This window comes from Pseudophryne corroboree, chromosome 1, assembly GCF_028390025.1.
Source record: "Pseudophryne corroboree isolate aPseCor3 chromosome 1, aPseCor3.hap2, whole genome shotgun sequence".
Lineage (NCBI taxonomy): Eukaryota > Metazoa > Chordata > Amphibia > Anura > Myobatrachidae > Pseudophryne > Pseudophryne corroboree.
In genome coordinates, this window is record NC_086444.1 from 1,138,361,233 (window position 1) to 1,138,378,916 (window position 17,684).

Genomic DNA, 17,684 nt, shown 5'->3' on the forward strand with positions numbered 1-17,684 from the left:
TAAACGGCGGCTTAACGCCACCGTCCATTCCCCTCCCGCCCAGCGACCGCCTCTGCCTCAGAGGCAATCGCTAGGCAACGACGGCTGGCATGCGCCGGTGCACTGCGGCACCTGCGCATGCGCAATTCCGACCCGATCGCTGCGGTGCGATAACCTGCAGCGAGCGATCAGGTCGGAATGACCCCCATAGTTCTTTTGTGGATTTACAAAGCGGTGTGCTAAATTGTCTGGTAACGATACAATGCAGACCTAAATAGTTAACTAACCAGCTCTCCTCTGTGGTGCTATGGACTTGAAGTTCATCTATGTTGAGAGACCACAAATAGTGCTGTCCAACCATTCACCATTCAGTGTCAGGACCTCTGGAGCTATCATTCCAGTTAGACAGTTAATACATGTGACTAGGAAAGATGGTGGAAAATGTATACATATACAGTATATATAATATGCCATATGTCTATGCATTTTTTTATTTTAAAGTTCTCATTTAATATATATTGGAAAACTTACTTTACTTGGTCATAACTCATAAGTGTCATTTTGGAAGCCCCACAATCAGCTTACCTTAGAGTACTGTATATGATGATAAATCCAGTGTTCTGTCTCAGAAATAAACAGTGACTATATAAGTACGCACTTGCTCGCCAGCAGCTAATAACGGACTGTTCTGGGCCAATCAGTAACAGTTATGCCCATGCTCAGTGACAGCAAAAACACTGATTATGATGTAGTTAGTCACATGATCATAAGTCAAGTCACAGCTGTTATAGCACAACCTGCCTGTATTTTGTAACTGAATGGAAGTACTAACATCTCTTAGAAAAATGCTACAGACTACCCCTTATATTAAATGCACATAGAAACAGTTGATGATTAATGAAGTCTTTGGGCTGGGCCCACTTGTGTCGTAAAGCAGCTTAGCCTGGGCAAGCAATTTAGAATTTTCCAGGTTGTGGAACAGCCCCAACATACACCAAGAGAATATATACTGTACATATCATACAGTACAGACTTGGGTGAGAGTTATCAAAGCCTCTAAAGCAGGCTTTTTCAACCAGTGTGCCGTGGCGCACTAGTGTGCCGCGACCAGTTGCAAGGTGTGCCGCGGAGCCAGAGCAGCTTCCTGCACCTTCAGAGTGAACTGTTGGCCCGGACTCTTCTTAGAGGATCAGTCGTGCTCCGGCCGTGACCTATGCTTTGAAGACGCAGTGGTGTGATATCATAGATCATGGCCGCCGCGTCTCACCACCCAGCCAGCCCACTCGCCTGCATACACATCTTCCAGTTCCCACATGCATACACAGTTTTCCTTGCCCACCCACATCCACACCTGCCCGACCACCTGCTGCTCAGTATTCGCAACACTCCACTATGAACAACCCCCCGCCACTGAGAGACAGGGAGGAGGACAGCTGACCAGTAGGGGCTAATATTTGTTAATTTATTTCTCCTGTGGGGAACAATAGGATTTAAATAGGATTTATGTGGGGAGAATAAGGATTTATGGGGGAAACAATGGGAATAATTAATGTGGGCAGCAGCAGGATTTATGTGGGGAGAAATGTGATTGATTTATGTGTGAGCAACATGATTTAGGTGGGGAGCAATGTGATTGTTTTTACTGTGAGGGTCAATGTGTTATTTTTTTTTTTTTTTTTCTCTGTGGGGAATTTAAAAATATTGTTCGGTGTGCCACGAGTAAAAAAAGGTTGAAAATCACTGCTCTAAAGGAAGCAAGAAGAGGTGTTTCCCATAGCAACCAATCAGTTTATAGCTATCATGTTACATACCTCCCAACTTCTGGAGGCTTGAATCCGGGACTCTATGTGCAGCGAAGCCACGCTGCACCGAAAAAGGGACATGGCCTGATGAAAGGGGGTGTGGCTTCACGTGAATGATGCAATCACAAGCCACGCCTCCCATTTTCCATGCACGGGAAGTGCTCTGCGATCTGCTGTAGGAATATCTCAAGGATGATCAGTGGAAACAGGATGCACCTGAGCTCAATTTTCAGCTTCATGTCAAAGGCTGTGAATACTTATGTACATGTGATTTCTTGGTTTTTTATTTTTAATAAATTTGCAACAATCTCCAAAAAGCTTTTTTTCACATTTTCATTATGGGGTATTGTGTGTAGAATTTTGAGGGGAAAAAATGAATTTATTCCATTTTGGAATAAGGCTGTAACATAACAAAATGTGGAAAAAGTGAAGTGCTGTGAATACTTTCCGGATGCACTGTAACAGCTCGGCAGACGGGATGCCAGCTGTCAGTATACTGACAGTGGCATCCCGCCATCTGGAATCCCGGCAGAGAGCGCAGCAAAGCTCCAGGATCCCGACAGCCGGTATATTACTATTTCTAGTAGCTTGACTGAGCATGGAGTATAGCTAGGAAAAATATTATAGGAGTTCAAATCATGGGGGAATGAAATAGGGTGTGAGAATCAGAAAGTGAGACATTTTTCAAAACCAGACTGATTTTGCCATGTAAACATGTAGTTGTAGGCATAGGCAAACTAGGTATGCCTAGGGGCACAATCAGCTTCTGCTGATAAAAATGATATGCAGCATGCCTATATTCTGTGTGTAGCATTTCGTATGCAGATACAGCCACAGTCGCACAAAGTATATAGGCATGCCGCATATCATTTTAATCAGCAGAGGCTGCTTGTGCATCCTAGCCACATAGCAATGCAAATAAGATGCATTTTTATAAAAAATAGGCACCCGACGTTAGCAGAGCTGCCAGTTGACTCACGCCAGGAACTATATGTGTCATTATGTGTATAAGGGCATTAATAATGTGTAACAGATGTGTAAGGGGCACTATTGTGTCATTATGTGTATAAGGGCACTAATAAAGTGCAGCATATGTGTAAGGGACATTATGTGTGTCATTATGTGTATAAGGGCATAAACAATGTGCGGCATATGTGTAAGGGAAATTATGTGTATAAGGGCATTAATAAGGGTTGGCATAATGTGTTAGGCGCATTATGTTTATAAGGACATTAATAATGTGTGTCCTATGTGTAAGGGGCATTACTGTTTGGTATTATGTGTATAAATGCATTACAAATGTGTGTCATTATGTGTATAAGTTGCTCTACTGTGTGGCGTAAAGTGTAGAAAGGGCACTACTGTGTGGTCTAATGTGAATAAAGAGCAATATATAGTGTGGTGTAATGTGACTAAAGAGCAATATGGTGTGGTGTAATGTGAATAAGGAGCAATTCAGTATGATCTTAAGTGAATGAGGGGCACTACTGTGAAGAGTAACATATATAAGGTAAAGTGGTACTACTATGTGATGTAATGTGAATAAGGGACACTATCGCATGATAAATTGTGAATAAAGTTGTAGTACTGTGAGGCATAATTTGAATTGGGGTACTATTGTGTGGCCATGCCCCTTGCCAGCAAAAACACATACCTTTTGGGCTGTGCGCCGAATGTGCACACTGACTGTTCTTATTTAAATTACAGGGGGTAGGGAAAAAGAAAAAAGGACTGCTATGGGTGGGGGGTGATGGTGCTGGGAAAGGGGTGCAGGGTCAGAGGCGGAACTAGCGGTGGTGCTAGGGGGCACCAGCCAAAATCTTGCCTAGGGCACCATATTGGTTAGGGCCGGCTCTGCATGTAAATGATTACCACTTCAAAAAACTCTGACAAAATGTCTCACTTTCTGATTCTCATACCCTATTACATTCCCCCCCATAGCTTATTATGGTCCTGGCAGTCCGGATGGTCATTGTATGAATGAAGGCGCTCTAAGAAAATGTAGCAATGGAATATGTGAAGTTTAATACACATACGGGACACACTATATTTATTATTATTATTATTATTATCCTTTATTTATATGGCGCCACAAGGGTTCCGCAGCGCCCAATTACAGAGTACATAAACAAATAATCAAAACAGGAAAACAGCAACTTACAGTTGAAGACAATATAGAACAATACAGGGTAAATAAACATAGCTATGTACATCAGCAGATGACACTGGAATAAGTATCAGGTGGCAGAAGACTGCTGGAGTTGATGCAGTTGAAGATTATTAAAGTAAGAGAAAGGATAAGCACATGAGGGAAGATGGCCCTGCTCGTGAGAGCTTACATTCTAAAGGGGAGGGGTAGACAGACAGGGGTAACACAGACGGGGTACATAGAGGGCGTGGAACAGAGGGTTAGGATGAGATTTGGCTGGGTTTGGTGAAGAAGTGGGTCTTGAGAGCCCGTTTGAAGTTTTGTAGAGTGGTAGAGAGTCTGAGGGGGAGAGGTAGGGAATTCCAGAGAATTAGAGCAGCACATGAAAAATCTTGGAGGTAGGAGTGGGAGGAAGCAATCAGTAGGCAGGAGAGTCGGCGTGCATTAGCAGAGCGAAGAGGACGGGTGGGAGTGTAAGGAGAGATAAGGTCAGAGATGTAAATGGGAGGAGTGGGTGAGGGCTTTGTAAGCGAGTGTGAGAAGCTTGAAATGGATTCTGAATGGGAAGGGAAGCCAGTGAAGGTCTTGTAGGAGAGGAGAGGTGTACGTAGTGCGTTTGGTGAGCAAAATTAGCCGGGCAGCAGCATTGAGGATAGATTGGAGAGAGGTATTTGTCAGGAATGCCAGTCAGGAGCAGATTACAGTAGTCCAGTCTGGAGATGACCAGTGAGTGGATAAGGGTCTTAGTAGCGTCCTGGGTCAGAAAGGGTCTGATCCTGGATATATTTTTTAGATGAAAACGGCAAGTTTGTGAGAGGTGTTGAATGTGTGGTTTGAAGGAGAGGGAGGGGTCAAGGATTACTCCAAGACAGCGCACTTGGGGGCTAGAGGAGAAAGTAGTGCCATCAATAGATAATGAGATTGTGAGAGGTGAGGTTATGCGGGAGGGAGGGAAGATGATCAGCTCAGTTTTAGACATGTTAAGTTTAAGAAAGCGCTGGGACATCCAGGAAGAGGTAGCAGAGAGACAGTTGGAGATACGAGTGAGGAGAGCAGGGGAAAGGTATGGAGAGGAAAGATAGATTTGAGTGTCATCAGCATAGAGATGATATTGGAAATCAAAAGACCTAATGAGCTCACCTAATGAGGATGTGTAGAGAGAGAGAGAAGAGGACCAAGGACAGAACCTTGGGGGACACCTACAGTTAGTGGAAGTGAGGGGGAGATGGAGTCATGAGAGGGGACAGAGAATGAACGGTCAGAGAGGTAGGAAGAAAGCCAAGAGAGGGCAGTATCAAGCAGACCAATGGAGTGAAGGATTTGCAGTAGGAGAGGGTGGTCCACAGTGTCAAAAGCAGCAGAGATCAAGAAGAATAAGTAGAAAGTAGTGGCCCTTAAATTTAGCAGCATGGAGGTCATTGCAGACTTTTGTAAGGGCAGTTTCAGTGGAGTGGAGAGGACGGAAGCCAGACTGGAATGGGTCAAGCAGTGAGTGTGAGGAAAGAAAGGAAGTAAGGCATTTATCATTTATCAAACAAATTCTCCATTCCAGTGACTGCTATCCAACAAAGAATTCCTGTGTCAGCTTAAAATACAGACATCGGGGTATATTTACTAAGGTCCCGATTTTGACCGAGATGCCGTTTTTTCTTCAAAGTGTCATTTCGGTAATTTACTAAGCAAAAATCTCGGCAGTGATGAGGGCATTCGTAATATTTTGGAAGTCCTAGGAAAAAATCACAAATCAATACACCATCGGTCAAATACGCCTGCAATTTAGTAGAAATCGGTAATTTACTAAAAAGTGCAAATCACAAACACTGCCGACAATAACCAAACACTGCCGTGCTGAAATATAATTCGTGAAAAAGTGCTAAAAAAAAACAGACCTGCTTTTTTATCCCGTGTTTGGATAGGCATGCACGGATCCATGAGATCCGTGCATGTTTATCAGTGGGAAGGGGATGGGAAAGTGTTATTGTCGTAAAAAAAAATTGCGTGGGGTCCCCCCTCCTAAGCAAAACCAGCCTCGGGCTCTTTGAGCCGGCCCTGGTTGCAAAAATATGGGGGGGAAAATTATAGAGGTTCCCCCATATTTAAACAACCAGCACCGGGCTCTGCGCCTGGTCCTGGTTCCAAAAATACGGGGGACAAAAAGCGTAGGGGTCCCCCGTATTTCTGAAACCAGCACCGGGCTCCACTAGCCAGATACATAATGCCACAGCCGGGGGACACTTTTATATAGCTCCCGGCGGCCCTGGCATTACATAACCAACTAGTCACCCCTGGCCGGGGTACCCTGGAGGAGTGGGGACCCCTTCAATCAAGGGGTCCCCCCCCTCCAGCCACCCAAGGGCCAAGGGTAAAGCCCGAGGCTGTCCCCCCATCCAAGGGCTGCGGATGGGAGGCTGATAGCCGTTTTGTAAAAAAATTAATATTGTTTTAGTAGCAGTACTACAAGTCCCAGCAAGCCTCCCCCGCAAGCTGGTACTTGGAGAACCACAAGTACCAGCATGCGGAGGAAAACCGGGCCCGCTGGTACCTGTAGTACTACTACTAAAAAAATACCCCAATAAAAACATAAGACACACACCTTGAAAGTATAACTTTAATGCATACATCCACACCTCCATATACACATACTTACCTATGTTCACACGAGGGTCGGTCCTCTTCTCCATGTAGAATCCATGGTGTACCTGTTGAAAAAATTATACTCACAAAATCCAGTGTAGAAGGCTCTTCTTGTAATCCATTTGTAATCCAGGTACTTGTCAAAATAAAAAAACGGATACCCGACCTCGCACTGAAAGGGGCCCCATGTTTTCACATGGGACCCCTTTCCCCGAATGCCAGAAACCCCCTCTGACTTATGTCTAAGAGGGTTCCATCAGCCAATCAGGGAGCGCCACATTGTGGCACCCTCCTGATTGGCTGTGTGCTCCTGTACTGTATGACACGCAGCACACGGCAATGTTACAATGTAGCGCCTATGCGCTCCATTGTAACCAATGGTGGGAACTTTGTGGTCAGCGGTGAGGTTACTTTCGGTCAACCGCTGACCACAAAGTTCCCACCATTGGTTATAATGGAGCGCATAGGCGCTACATTGTAACACTGCCGTGTGCTGCCTGTCATACAGTACAGGAGCACACAGCCAATCAGGAGGGTGCCACAACGTGGCGCTCCCTGATTGGCTGATGGAACCGTCTTAGACATAAGTCAGAGGGGGTTCCTGGCATTCGGGGAAAGGGGTCCCATGTGAAAACATGGGGCCCCTTTCAGTGCGAGGTCGGGGTTCCTTTTTTTTTATTTTGACAAGTACCTGGATTACAAATGGATTAAAAGAAGAGCCTTCTACACTGGATTTTGTGAGTATAATTTTTTCAACAGGTACACCATGGATTCTACATGGAGAAGAGGACCGACCCTCGTGTGAACATAGGTAAGTATGTGTATATGGAGTTGTGGATGTATGCATTAAAGTTATACTTTCAAGGTGTGTGTCTTGTGTTTTTATTGGGGTATTTTTTTAGTAGTAGTACTACAGGTACCAGCGGGCCCGGTTTTCCTCCGCATGCTGGTACTTGTGGTTCTCCAAGTACCAGCTTGCGGGGGAGGCTTGCTGGGACTTGTAGTACTGCTACTAAAAACAATATTCATTTTTTTACTAAAAGGCTATCAGCCTCCCATCCGCAGCCCTTGGATGGGGGGGACAGCCTCGGGCTTCACCCCTGGTCCTTGGGTGGCTGGAGGGGGGGGACCCCTTGATTGAAGGGGTCCCCACTCCTCCAGGGTACCCCGGCCAGGGGTGACTAGTTGGTTATGTAATGCCAGGGCCGCCGGGACCTATATAAAAGTGTCCCCCGGCTGTGGCATTATGTATCTGGCTAGTGGAGCCCGGTGCTGGTTTCAGAAATACGGGGGACCCCTACGCTTTTTGTCCCCCGTATTTTTGGAACCAGGACCAGGCGCAGAGCCCTGTGCTGGTTGTTTAAATATGGGGGAACCTCTATCATTTCCCCCCCCCATATTTTTGCAACCAGGATCGGCTCAAAGAGCCCGAGGCTGGGTTGGCTTAGGAGGGGGGACCCCACGCAATTTTTTATTTTATTTTAACACTGATTTTTTTTTTCTTACAAGGTGCACAATGAAGCCCAGCACGGATCTCTCAGATCCGGCCGAGATTCATTGTATTAAAGTCGGCAGTGTTTTACAAGTCACTCACGTAAAACACTGCTAAAAAACCCGAATGACATCGACATCGGTAAAACCGAAAATGCAGAATACGGCAGCTTAGTAAATTAGTCGTACTAAATTCAAAAAGTTGCAACTTTACACTTTCGATGTCATTCGTGATTGAACTTTGACCTCAAACGGGAAAATACGATTTTTAGTAAATATACCCCATCATTCTAGTACATGATATAAATATAATGGACATCTTACTGACAAATTAAATAATGAAAACATTTTAATGAACATACAGCTCGCAAGAGCAGGGACTTCTTTCCTCATGTGCCTTTCCTTTTCTTACTTACACTTTCTTATACTCCATACTCCCTTTGATGGCACCTAACCCCTGGTTTTCTATACCTGTTCTATATTGTCTTGAACTGTAACAGGCCCGCTTCTAGACCTTGTGGCGCCCAGGGCGACAGTTTCCTGTGGTGCCCCTCCCCAGCTATAATAGAGGCGCGCGCCCAAAAATAGGGGCGTGACTTCTTCATAGGGAAGGGGCATGGCCACAGTTAGCCCCCTGTACTTGTGCCACTGTAACAGTGCCCCCAGTAGCTGTGCTCCCAGCAGCAGTTCCCCCTGTGGCAGTGCCCCCTAGCTTTGCCCCCAGTAGCTTTACCACCTGTAGCAGTGCCCCCAGCAGTTGTGCCCCCTGTAGCTGTGCCCCTAGTTGATTTGCCCCCAGTAGCAGTGCCCCCTGTAGTAGTTGCGACCCCTGTAGTAGTGCTGCTTGCAAACACCAAAAAAAACCCAAAAAAATAAAATAAAAAAAATACTTACCAGCCCCGCTCCTGCTTCCGGATCGCTGCTACGCTGTCCTCCGTCTCTGGTCGCCACTCCTCTCTCCCATAGCAGCACCACACTGACGCTAGGGGTCAATTATGACCTCTAGTGTCTGTCACCGGAGCTGGCTGCAGCGGGCGCCCACATAGCCCACGGCGCCTGCTGCAGCCGGGGAGAGCGGGAATCAGGAGTAGCAGCTCTTGTCACGGCGGTGACGCCCTGGGGGTAGCGGCGCCCCGGGCAAAAAGCCTGCTTGCCCGTGGCAAGAACCACTACTGAACTGTAAGTGCTGTTTTCTTGTTTGCGGATTTGATTATGTACTGTGTAATGGGCGCTGCGGATCCCTTATGGCGCTATATAAATGAAGGATAATAATAATAATAATAATAATAATGATAATAATACCGTAGGGAGCATACTAGTCCAATGTTCTGGAGTCCATTATACAATGCAGGCCCCTAAACGTCTTGTGGAGGAACAACACAGGGCTCCCATATCGCCAGTGATGTTATAATGCAAAACTGTGAAATCCCTGATAGCTTTTTGATACAGTCCTTTAGTGATTTTACAAAGCAGTTTCCATTACTAGCCACCTCGGTATACAGTTAATAGATCTACAATAAATAGACAGTAGGTCGACCCCAAATGGTCACCAGGGTCAAAAAGTAGACATGTAAAAGGTAGACAGTGCTTAAGCTCAACAAGTTTAAAAGGTCGACAGGTTCAAATCAACATGACAGTGGTTGACACACATATAGTCAACATAATTTCTTTTTTTTTTCAACTTTATCATCCTTTACCATCCACGTGGACTATGATTGGGAATAGTAACCTATGTCGGGTGGTTCCGGTATGAATGGTCGACCATGTTATAGTCGACAGTCATTAGGTCGACCACTATTGGTCGACATTGACATGGTCGACATGGACACATGGTTGACACATGAAAATGGTCGACACATGAAAAGGTTGACATGAGTTTTTTTTACTTTTTTTGGTGTTGTTTTTTGCGTAAAGTGACTGGGAACCCCAATTAGTGCACCGCGTCCACTTACATGGCTCGCTTCGCTTGCCATGGTTCGGGCAAGGTGCCTCGCTCCGCTACCGCTACGCTCGGCACAGATTACCGTTCCCAATCATAGTCCACGTGGATCGTAAAGTATGGAAAAGTTCCACAAAATAATTTTTTTTAAAAAAACTCATGTCGACCTTTTCACGTGTCGACATTTCATGTGTCGACCATTTTCATGTGTCGACCATGTGTACATGTCGACCATGTCAATGTCGACCAATAGTGGTCGACCTAATGAATGTCGACCATAACATGGTCGACCATCTGAACGGATACCATGCCGGGCGTAGCGGTAGCAGAGTGAGGCACCTTGCCTGAAGCGTGGCGAGTAAAGCGAGCCTGCAAGGGTACACGTGTCCACTAATTTGGCTCAGATATTTGTGTCAACCATTTTCATGTAGAACTTTTGACCATGTCGACCTTTTGTACCTGTAGACCTTTTCTACTGTCTACCTTTGCCATGTCGACCTTTTGACCCTGTCGACTTTTTTGCCTATTGACCATTTAGGGTCGACCTATTGACTGTATATCTTTTTGCTGCAGATATTTTGGGCCACACCCAGCCCCCTTCCCTGTGTGGTACTATGGAATTGAAGTTCATCGGTGTTGAGAAACCGTCAATAGTGACAGCCATCACCAGTCAGCGAGTCTTATGTGTTATATGGGTGCAATATGTTTTTTGTTAAACTCTTAAAAATGATAAAAACCTTTTCTGTAAAATAAGTGCTACCCATAAATTTGGGGTACATGAAAAAGGGCAATCTTAAAAACCTTGCAAAAATGGCGGATTACCACACATGGAAGCTTAAAGACAATTGTCCCACCTATAAAGCACCCCAATATACTGTACCTGTGCCATACCGTTGCAATTTCCATCACTTTGCACTTTTTCACCTCACAACTGACATTTAATTAAAAATAATTAAAAACTTTAAAATGCCTAATTAATCATTAAGGGGGGTGTCCAAGGGGTCCTGACATTTATGCCCAAAAATATGAGAATTATCACATGCGAGTAATTGGGTAGCTGCGATATTGTTGGGACACGGAAAAAGCTACGTTTTCCGCATTTTTTGCCACGAAAATGGTGATCGAGGCTAATTGGATTACCCCCCCCCCCCCAATTGTACGTTATCTGGGTTTGAATATTTTTCAATAACATAGCGTTACTTGTTATGCTTTTCTCAGGTATGTTATTTATCGTATCACAGGGCGTTACTGCTACCAGTTCCTTGTCCTGTATTCAATGGCTGGGATGTAACGAAGTCCCACTTCGGCAGCCGTGCGGGATGACGGCTCATCTCAGATGGTTTTTAAAGGTGCATTCGTTTACAAGGCATTGTTTCGCTTTGTAAATGATTGCCCCTTTAAAAAAAAAGTCCAAGTTCGGCCGCCATCCCTCACGGCCGCTGATTTCGGACTTCATTACATTCCAGCAATTATGTACAACAACACTTTATACACAAACAAGACAAGATTCTCCAGTACTCTACTTATTATTACACCACAATAAATAGCCACCACACTGTGATCAATGTAATAATGAGCTCTCTTTTTTTCAGGCAAGCAATATAATACACCGTACAATGCTTTCGTTTTACAGATCAGATCAGTGCATTATTACAATGCAGGCGCCATAGACCCGCAACATATCATGGAACCAGGTGACAAAGGTGCCGTCTTCCCCTGCACCATGGTCCAAAGACTTGATCCTATAGTAGAGGATGAATCAGAAGAGACAGAACGACGTGAAGGAGAACAGCTCCCAGAAGCAAGAGAAGATAACGACCAAGGTCAGTCGGAGCAGATGAAGGCTGAAGGTCTGAGCTCTGGACTAACAGCCCCTGCCCAGAGTTCTAGGTCCATTGTGGCTTCTATGAAAAAGGCTATTTCCTCCCTAGGACCCAATGGTAAGACAATATTTCTCATACATCACATAATAGTTACCTCTTCCTCTCTTGGGGAAATAGGGCAAGAAGGCACCCGGACTGGGCAACAGAATAAACTGGTACATACACTAGAGGAATATCAGTTATAGCTGTGCCACACTTTACTACCATCCTGGAACGGCTGGGAGGCTCCCGAAAATCGTGTGGTGCTCCCGGGCCACCCAGAAGTATAGGCAAGTCTTCAGGAGCTGCCCGCCGCTCAGCTGCCCACTTACCGAGTGGAGTGGGTGGACTGAACGGACGATGATGCGATCTGTGCTGAATTGCGCCATTGTAACCACGCCTTTCGCTGTACAATGCCGGTATCCTCTGCATTGTATATTGAGGGGTTTGGCCACGATGATGTGATTCCATAGCTATGCCCCCACCCACAGCCTCCTGCACCATGCCAAACCCCTCCCCACCCCCCACAGTGCCCCCCGCTGTGCCAACTCAGAGGAGGCAGCCAGAAAGTTGGCAACTATGAGATGGGGGAAAGTGTGCGTCCGCTGTCAGGCCTCATTCTGCGGACGGATCTTGCGGATATCTGCAGACTGCGCATTCTCCCTACTATGCATATGCACAAGGATGGAGGCTGATAGAGAGCACAGACCTATACGCTTGTTCATAGATCACTAGTTCTGGATGGCAGTTGGGTGATTACCGGGCAGACACACTGATACGCCTTGTGTTAAATCTATGACAGGTGTCTGAGTAACCTGTGTATGGTGTACAGCAGTAAGAGGTGATGTCATAAAACTCAGGATTAGAAAAGGATATATATATTTACTGAATAAGGGGGAGATGTACTAAGCCTTGAAAAGAGATACATTTCAGAGAGATAAAGAACCAGCCAATCAGCTGCTAACTGCCATGTTACAAGCTGTGTTTGAAAATGACAGGAGCTGGTTGGCTGATTATCACCGTGAAATGTATCACTTTTCAAGACTATGGGGTCTATTTACTAAGCCTTGGATGGAGACAGTGGCGGAACTAGCGAGCAGTGGGCCCAGGTGCGACAAAATGTTTTGGGCTCACCCCCTCACCCCTGGAGAGGATCTGATGAGGGGGACCTGCTCAGGGCCAGAGAAATGGATACCTAGTAACAGTGCCGTAACTAGACATTTTAGCACTGTGTGCAAGAAACGGCATCGGAGCCCCACCCCTGCATGCAAAACAGGGGCAGTGCGCACCAAAGACGCGCACAAAAATACATAGGGGCGTGGCTTCGTGGGGAAGTGGTGTGGCCACAAAATAATACCAATTCATAAAGCGGTGCACAGTAGTCTCCATTGTTCAAATTACGCCGCACAGTAGCACCACTACACCAGGTAGAGACCCTTTTACACCTTACGGGGGACAGATTCCCCTTTTTACACATTACGGCAGACAGCGTCCCCTTTTTACACATTACGGCAGACAGCGTCCCCTTTTTACACATTAAGGCAGACAGCGTCCCCCTTTTTACACATAACGGCAGACAGTGTGCCCTTTTTACACATAACGGCAGACAGCGTGCCCTTTTTACACAACGGCAGACAGCATGCCCTTTTTACACATTACGGCAGACAGCGTCCCCTTGTTACACATTACGGCAGACAGCGTGCCCTTGTTACACATTACTGCAGACAGCGTCCCCTTTTTACACATTACGGCAGACAGCATCCCCCTTTTTACACATTGGGGCAGACAGTCCCCCTTGAAAGAAAGAAAGAAAGAAAGGAAGAAAGAAAGAAAGAAAGAAAGAATTATACTTACTGTCTCCGCTGGCTCAGGCTCCTCGGTGCAGCTTTTGGCAGAGATCCCGATTCCATTTCTCGGGCAGGAGAGAAGAAGGAGGAGGGAGGTGGAGGAGGGAGCCGCAGCAGCGCTGTGTAATTGGTGGAGGCGCTGCTGCTGCTGTCCCAGTCCTTCACCATAGGCTGTTCTCCGCCGCTGTGAATGCTGGGATGTGCTTCACAGCGGCGGAAGACAGCTTTTAGTGAAGCAGAGGGACAGCAGCAGCAGCGCCTCAACCAATAAACAGCGCTGCTGCGGCTCCCTCCTCCACCTCCCTCCTCCACCTCCCTCCTCCTTCTCCTTCCCCCTGTGTCCGCTGCGCTCCTCTCTCCTCTCCGGGCGGCTGTGTGCTGCGGGCAGCGGTTGCCCGCAGCACACAGCGGCATGTAATGAGTCAGTTTGACTTATTACATGCTTTGCGCCCCTGGACAGTGGCGGGCCCCAGTGCAACGCACTGGTTGCACTGGCGGTAGTTCCACCTCTGGATGGAGATAAAGCATACAGAGATAAAGTACCACCAACCAGCTCCTAACTGTCATTATTCAAATGCAGTCTGTGACATGCCAGGTAGTTGCTGATTGGCTGGTACTTTATCTCCGTGCACTTTATCTCCATCCAAGGCGTAGTAAATAGACCCTTTAGGGCCTAATTCAGCATGAGATGCATCTGCTATGTGTTCGCATGCTGAAGCCCCCATGCAGTGCACTGTGCATGCGCACACAGTGAGATGCAATGGCATCTCACTCATGCGAACGCTTCTGCCTGATTGACAGGCAGAGGTGTTCGCGGGGGAGGGTGGGGGTCTGCGGGGGCATCAGCGCAGCATTTTGGAGGTGTCAATGACTGTTTGCGGGCCGGGCTGTGGCAGCCGGGTGAAAAACATGGCAGCCTGGCGACTTCCTTCGCTGTTTAGCAAAGTGCTCGCATTTTAGCAGGGTGGGGCAGGACGCGGCATGCGGGGCGGCCCCCCGTATGCTAGTGAAATTAGTTGTAGTTTTGCAAATTTTTCACAAAACTACAATTCATGCTGAATTTGCCATCCTGGGTTTTCACTGATCATCCTTGAGATGTTCCTACAGCTTAATTGGAATCCACCTGTGGTAAATTCAGTTGGTTGGACATGATTTGGAAAGGCACACACCTGTCTATATAAGGTCCCACAATTGACAGTGCATGTCTGAGCACAAGCCAAGCATGAAGTCAAAGGAATTGTCTGTAGACCTCCGAGACAGGATTATCTTGAGGCACAAATCTGGGGAAGGGTACAGAAAAATATCTGCTGCTTTGAATATCCCAATGAGCACAGTGCCCTCCATCATCAGTAAATGGAAGAAGTTCAGAACCACCAGGACTCATCCTAGAGCTGGCCGTCCGCCTAAGCTGAGCGATCGGGGAGAAAGGCCCTAGTCAGGGAGGTGACCAAGAACCCGATGGTCACTCTGTCAGAGCTACAGCATTCCTCTGTGAAGAGAGGAGAACCTTCAAGAAGGACAGCCATCTCTGAAGCAATCCACCAATCAGGCCTGTATGGTAGAGTGGCCAGACGGAAGCCACTCCTTAGTAGAACGCACATGGCACCCCGCCTGGAGTTTGCCAGAATGCACCTGAAGGACTCTCAGACCATGAGATACAAAATTCTCTGGTCTAATGAGACAAAGATTGAACTCTTTGTCGTGAATGCCAGGTGTCATGTTTGGAGGAAACCAGGCACCGCTCATCACCAGGCCAATACCATCCCTACAGTGAAGCATGGTGGTGGCAGCATCATGCTGTGGGGATGTTTTTCAGCGGCAGTGTCACTGACCTGGGTTGGGGATGTTGTGGACTCGGGGGTGCTTCCGATGGTCGGGAAAAGGAACCACAGGTAGGTCGGAGCAGGGATGGTTGGATATAGGATTTCCTCATACAAGACTCTAACAGTTAGGTTTGGTAAAAGAATGCTGAGGAACTTTATTAAGGGAAGGGAGCAATACAGCGGCACATGAAAGAACGTGAACTTGTAGGCAATGTCAAAAAGTTACTGAAGAATTCATGAGCAATGATGAAGGACACTGAAGAATTTGTGAGCGATGTTTAAAGACACTGATGAATGAAGAACTTGTGAGCGATGGTAAATGACACTGAAGAATTATGAGCAATGTTTAAAGACACTGATGTATGAAGAACTTGTGAGCGATGGTGAATGACACTGAAGAATTGGTGAGCGGTGTTTAAAGACACTGATGAATGAAGAACTTGTGAGCGATGGTAAATGACACTGAAGAATTGGTGAGCGGTGTTTAAGGACACTGATGAATGAAGAACTTGTGAGCGATGATAAATGACACTGAAGAATTGGTGAGCGGTGTTTAAGGACACTGATGAATGAAGAACTTGTGAGCGATGGTAAATGACACTGAAGAATTGGTGAGCGGAGTTTAAGGACACTGATGAACGAAGAACTTGTGAGCGATGGTAAATGACACTGAAGAATTGGTGAGCGGAGTTTAAGGACACTGATGAATGAAGAACTTGTGAGCGATGATAAATGACACTGAACGCTGGAAGCACTAAGGTTGGTTCGGCCCGCAGGCCTTGCTGAATCCAGGGAGCGCTGGCAACTGCACTGCAGAGGAACACACTAGTTGCTCGGATCACTGGAGACTGTGCTGCAGGAAGGCACCCTGAATGCTAGGAGCAAAGGAGTATAGCTGCTGGAAAACACACTGCGTACGGGAGCTCTGGCATCCACTTCAGAAAAGAGACGATACTCAGGCACCGAGGCTCTGCCCGGCGTCTGACTTTGAATCTCCCGCCTCCGCTGGATTGGCGGAACAGTCTGATGACGTCACCTGCTCCCCGCCCACGTGATGCCGGGTGTCATGGCGGCGCCCCTGCCCCGGAGAACCGCCGGGAGCCGCGCCAGCCAGACGCCGGAGCCCGTGGACCACCGAAGGCGGAGGCCGCAACACAGACCATCTAGCACGCAGGGGTAAGCGCGGCGAACGCCGCCTCTGGCGTGTGACAGGCAGGAACTGGGAGACTAGTCAGGATAGAGGGAAAGATGAATGCAGGAATGTACAGAAACATCCTGGATGAAAACCTGCTCCAGAGCGCTCTTGACCTCAGACTGGGGCAACGGTTCATCTTTCAGCAGGACAACGACCCTAAGCACACAGTAAACATATCAAAGGAGTGGCTTCAGGACAACTCTGTGAATGTCCTTGAGTGGCCCAGCCAGAGCCCAGACTTGAATCCTATTGAACATCTTTAGAGATCTGAAAATGGTTGTGCACCGACGCTTCCCATCCAACCTGATGGAGTTTGAGAGGTGCTGCAAAGAGGAATGGGCGAAACTTCCCAAAGATAGGTGTGCCAAGCTTGTGGCATTATATTCAAAAAGACTTGAGGCTGTAATTGCTGCCAAAGGTGCATCAACAAAGTGTTGAGCAAAGTCTGTGAATACTTATGTACATGTGATTTCTTAGTTTTTATTTTTAATAAATTTAAAAAAATCTCAAAAACACTTTTTTCACGTTGTCATTATGGGGTATTGTGTGTAGAATTTTGAGGGAAAAAAATGAATTTATTCCATTTTGGAATAATGCTGTAACATAACAAAATGTGGAAAAAGTGAAGCGCTGTGAATACTTTCCGGATGCACTGTATGCACTGAAGTTACTCTAGTTTGTAGACATTGACAGGACATTTACAGGGGAATCTTGCAGGTTTGATTAACTGGGATCCACTAAAAAAAGAAAAAGGCTGCAGCTTTCACAGACAGGTTTATTAGATAGGTATTTATAAAGCGATCCGGTGCCTTGTGACATAATACACAGTTTGCAATAAATTGTGGGAATGTATTTTTTGGCAAGTATTTCTGCAATGAAAGCCAGCGTGTTAATGATTAGGATGCTTGGGAGAGGATAAGTAAACATCTGCATGTGCTTAGGACCCTGCATGCAGACTGCAGA

General features: G+C 46.6%; 1 protein-coding gene across 3 annotated transcripts in view; it reads left to right on the forward strand.

Annotated features, from left to right (window-relative positions):
* SH3TC1 (SH3 domain and tetratricopeptide repeats 1) overlaps positions 1-17,684 on the forward strand; it is a 194,126-nt gene that overhangs the window by 24,135 nt on the left and 152,307 nt on the right. For 2 of the 3 annotated variants that reach the window (XM_063924079.1, XM_063924097.1), the window contains one exon: positions 11,628-11,934. In XM_063924079.1, coding sequence (XP_063780149.1) covers positions 11,628-11,934 — 307 coding nt within the window. The remainder of the gene's footprint in view (positions 1-11,627; positions 11,935-17,684) is intronic. The other variant, XM_063924088.1, reaches the window with a different exon arrangement.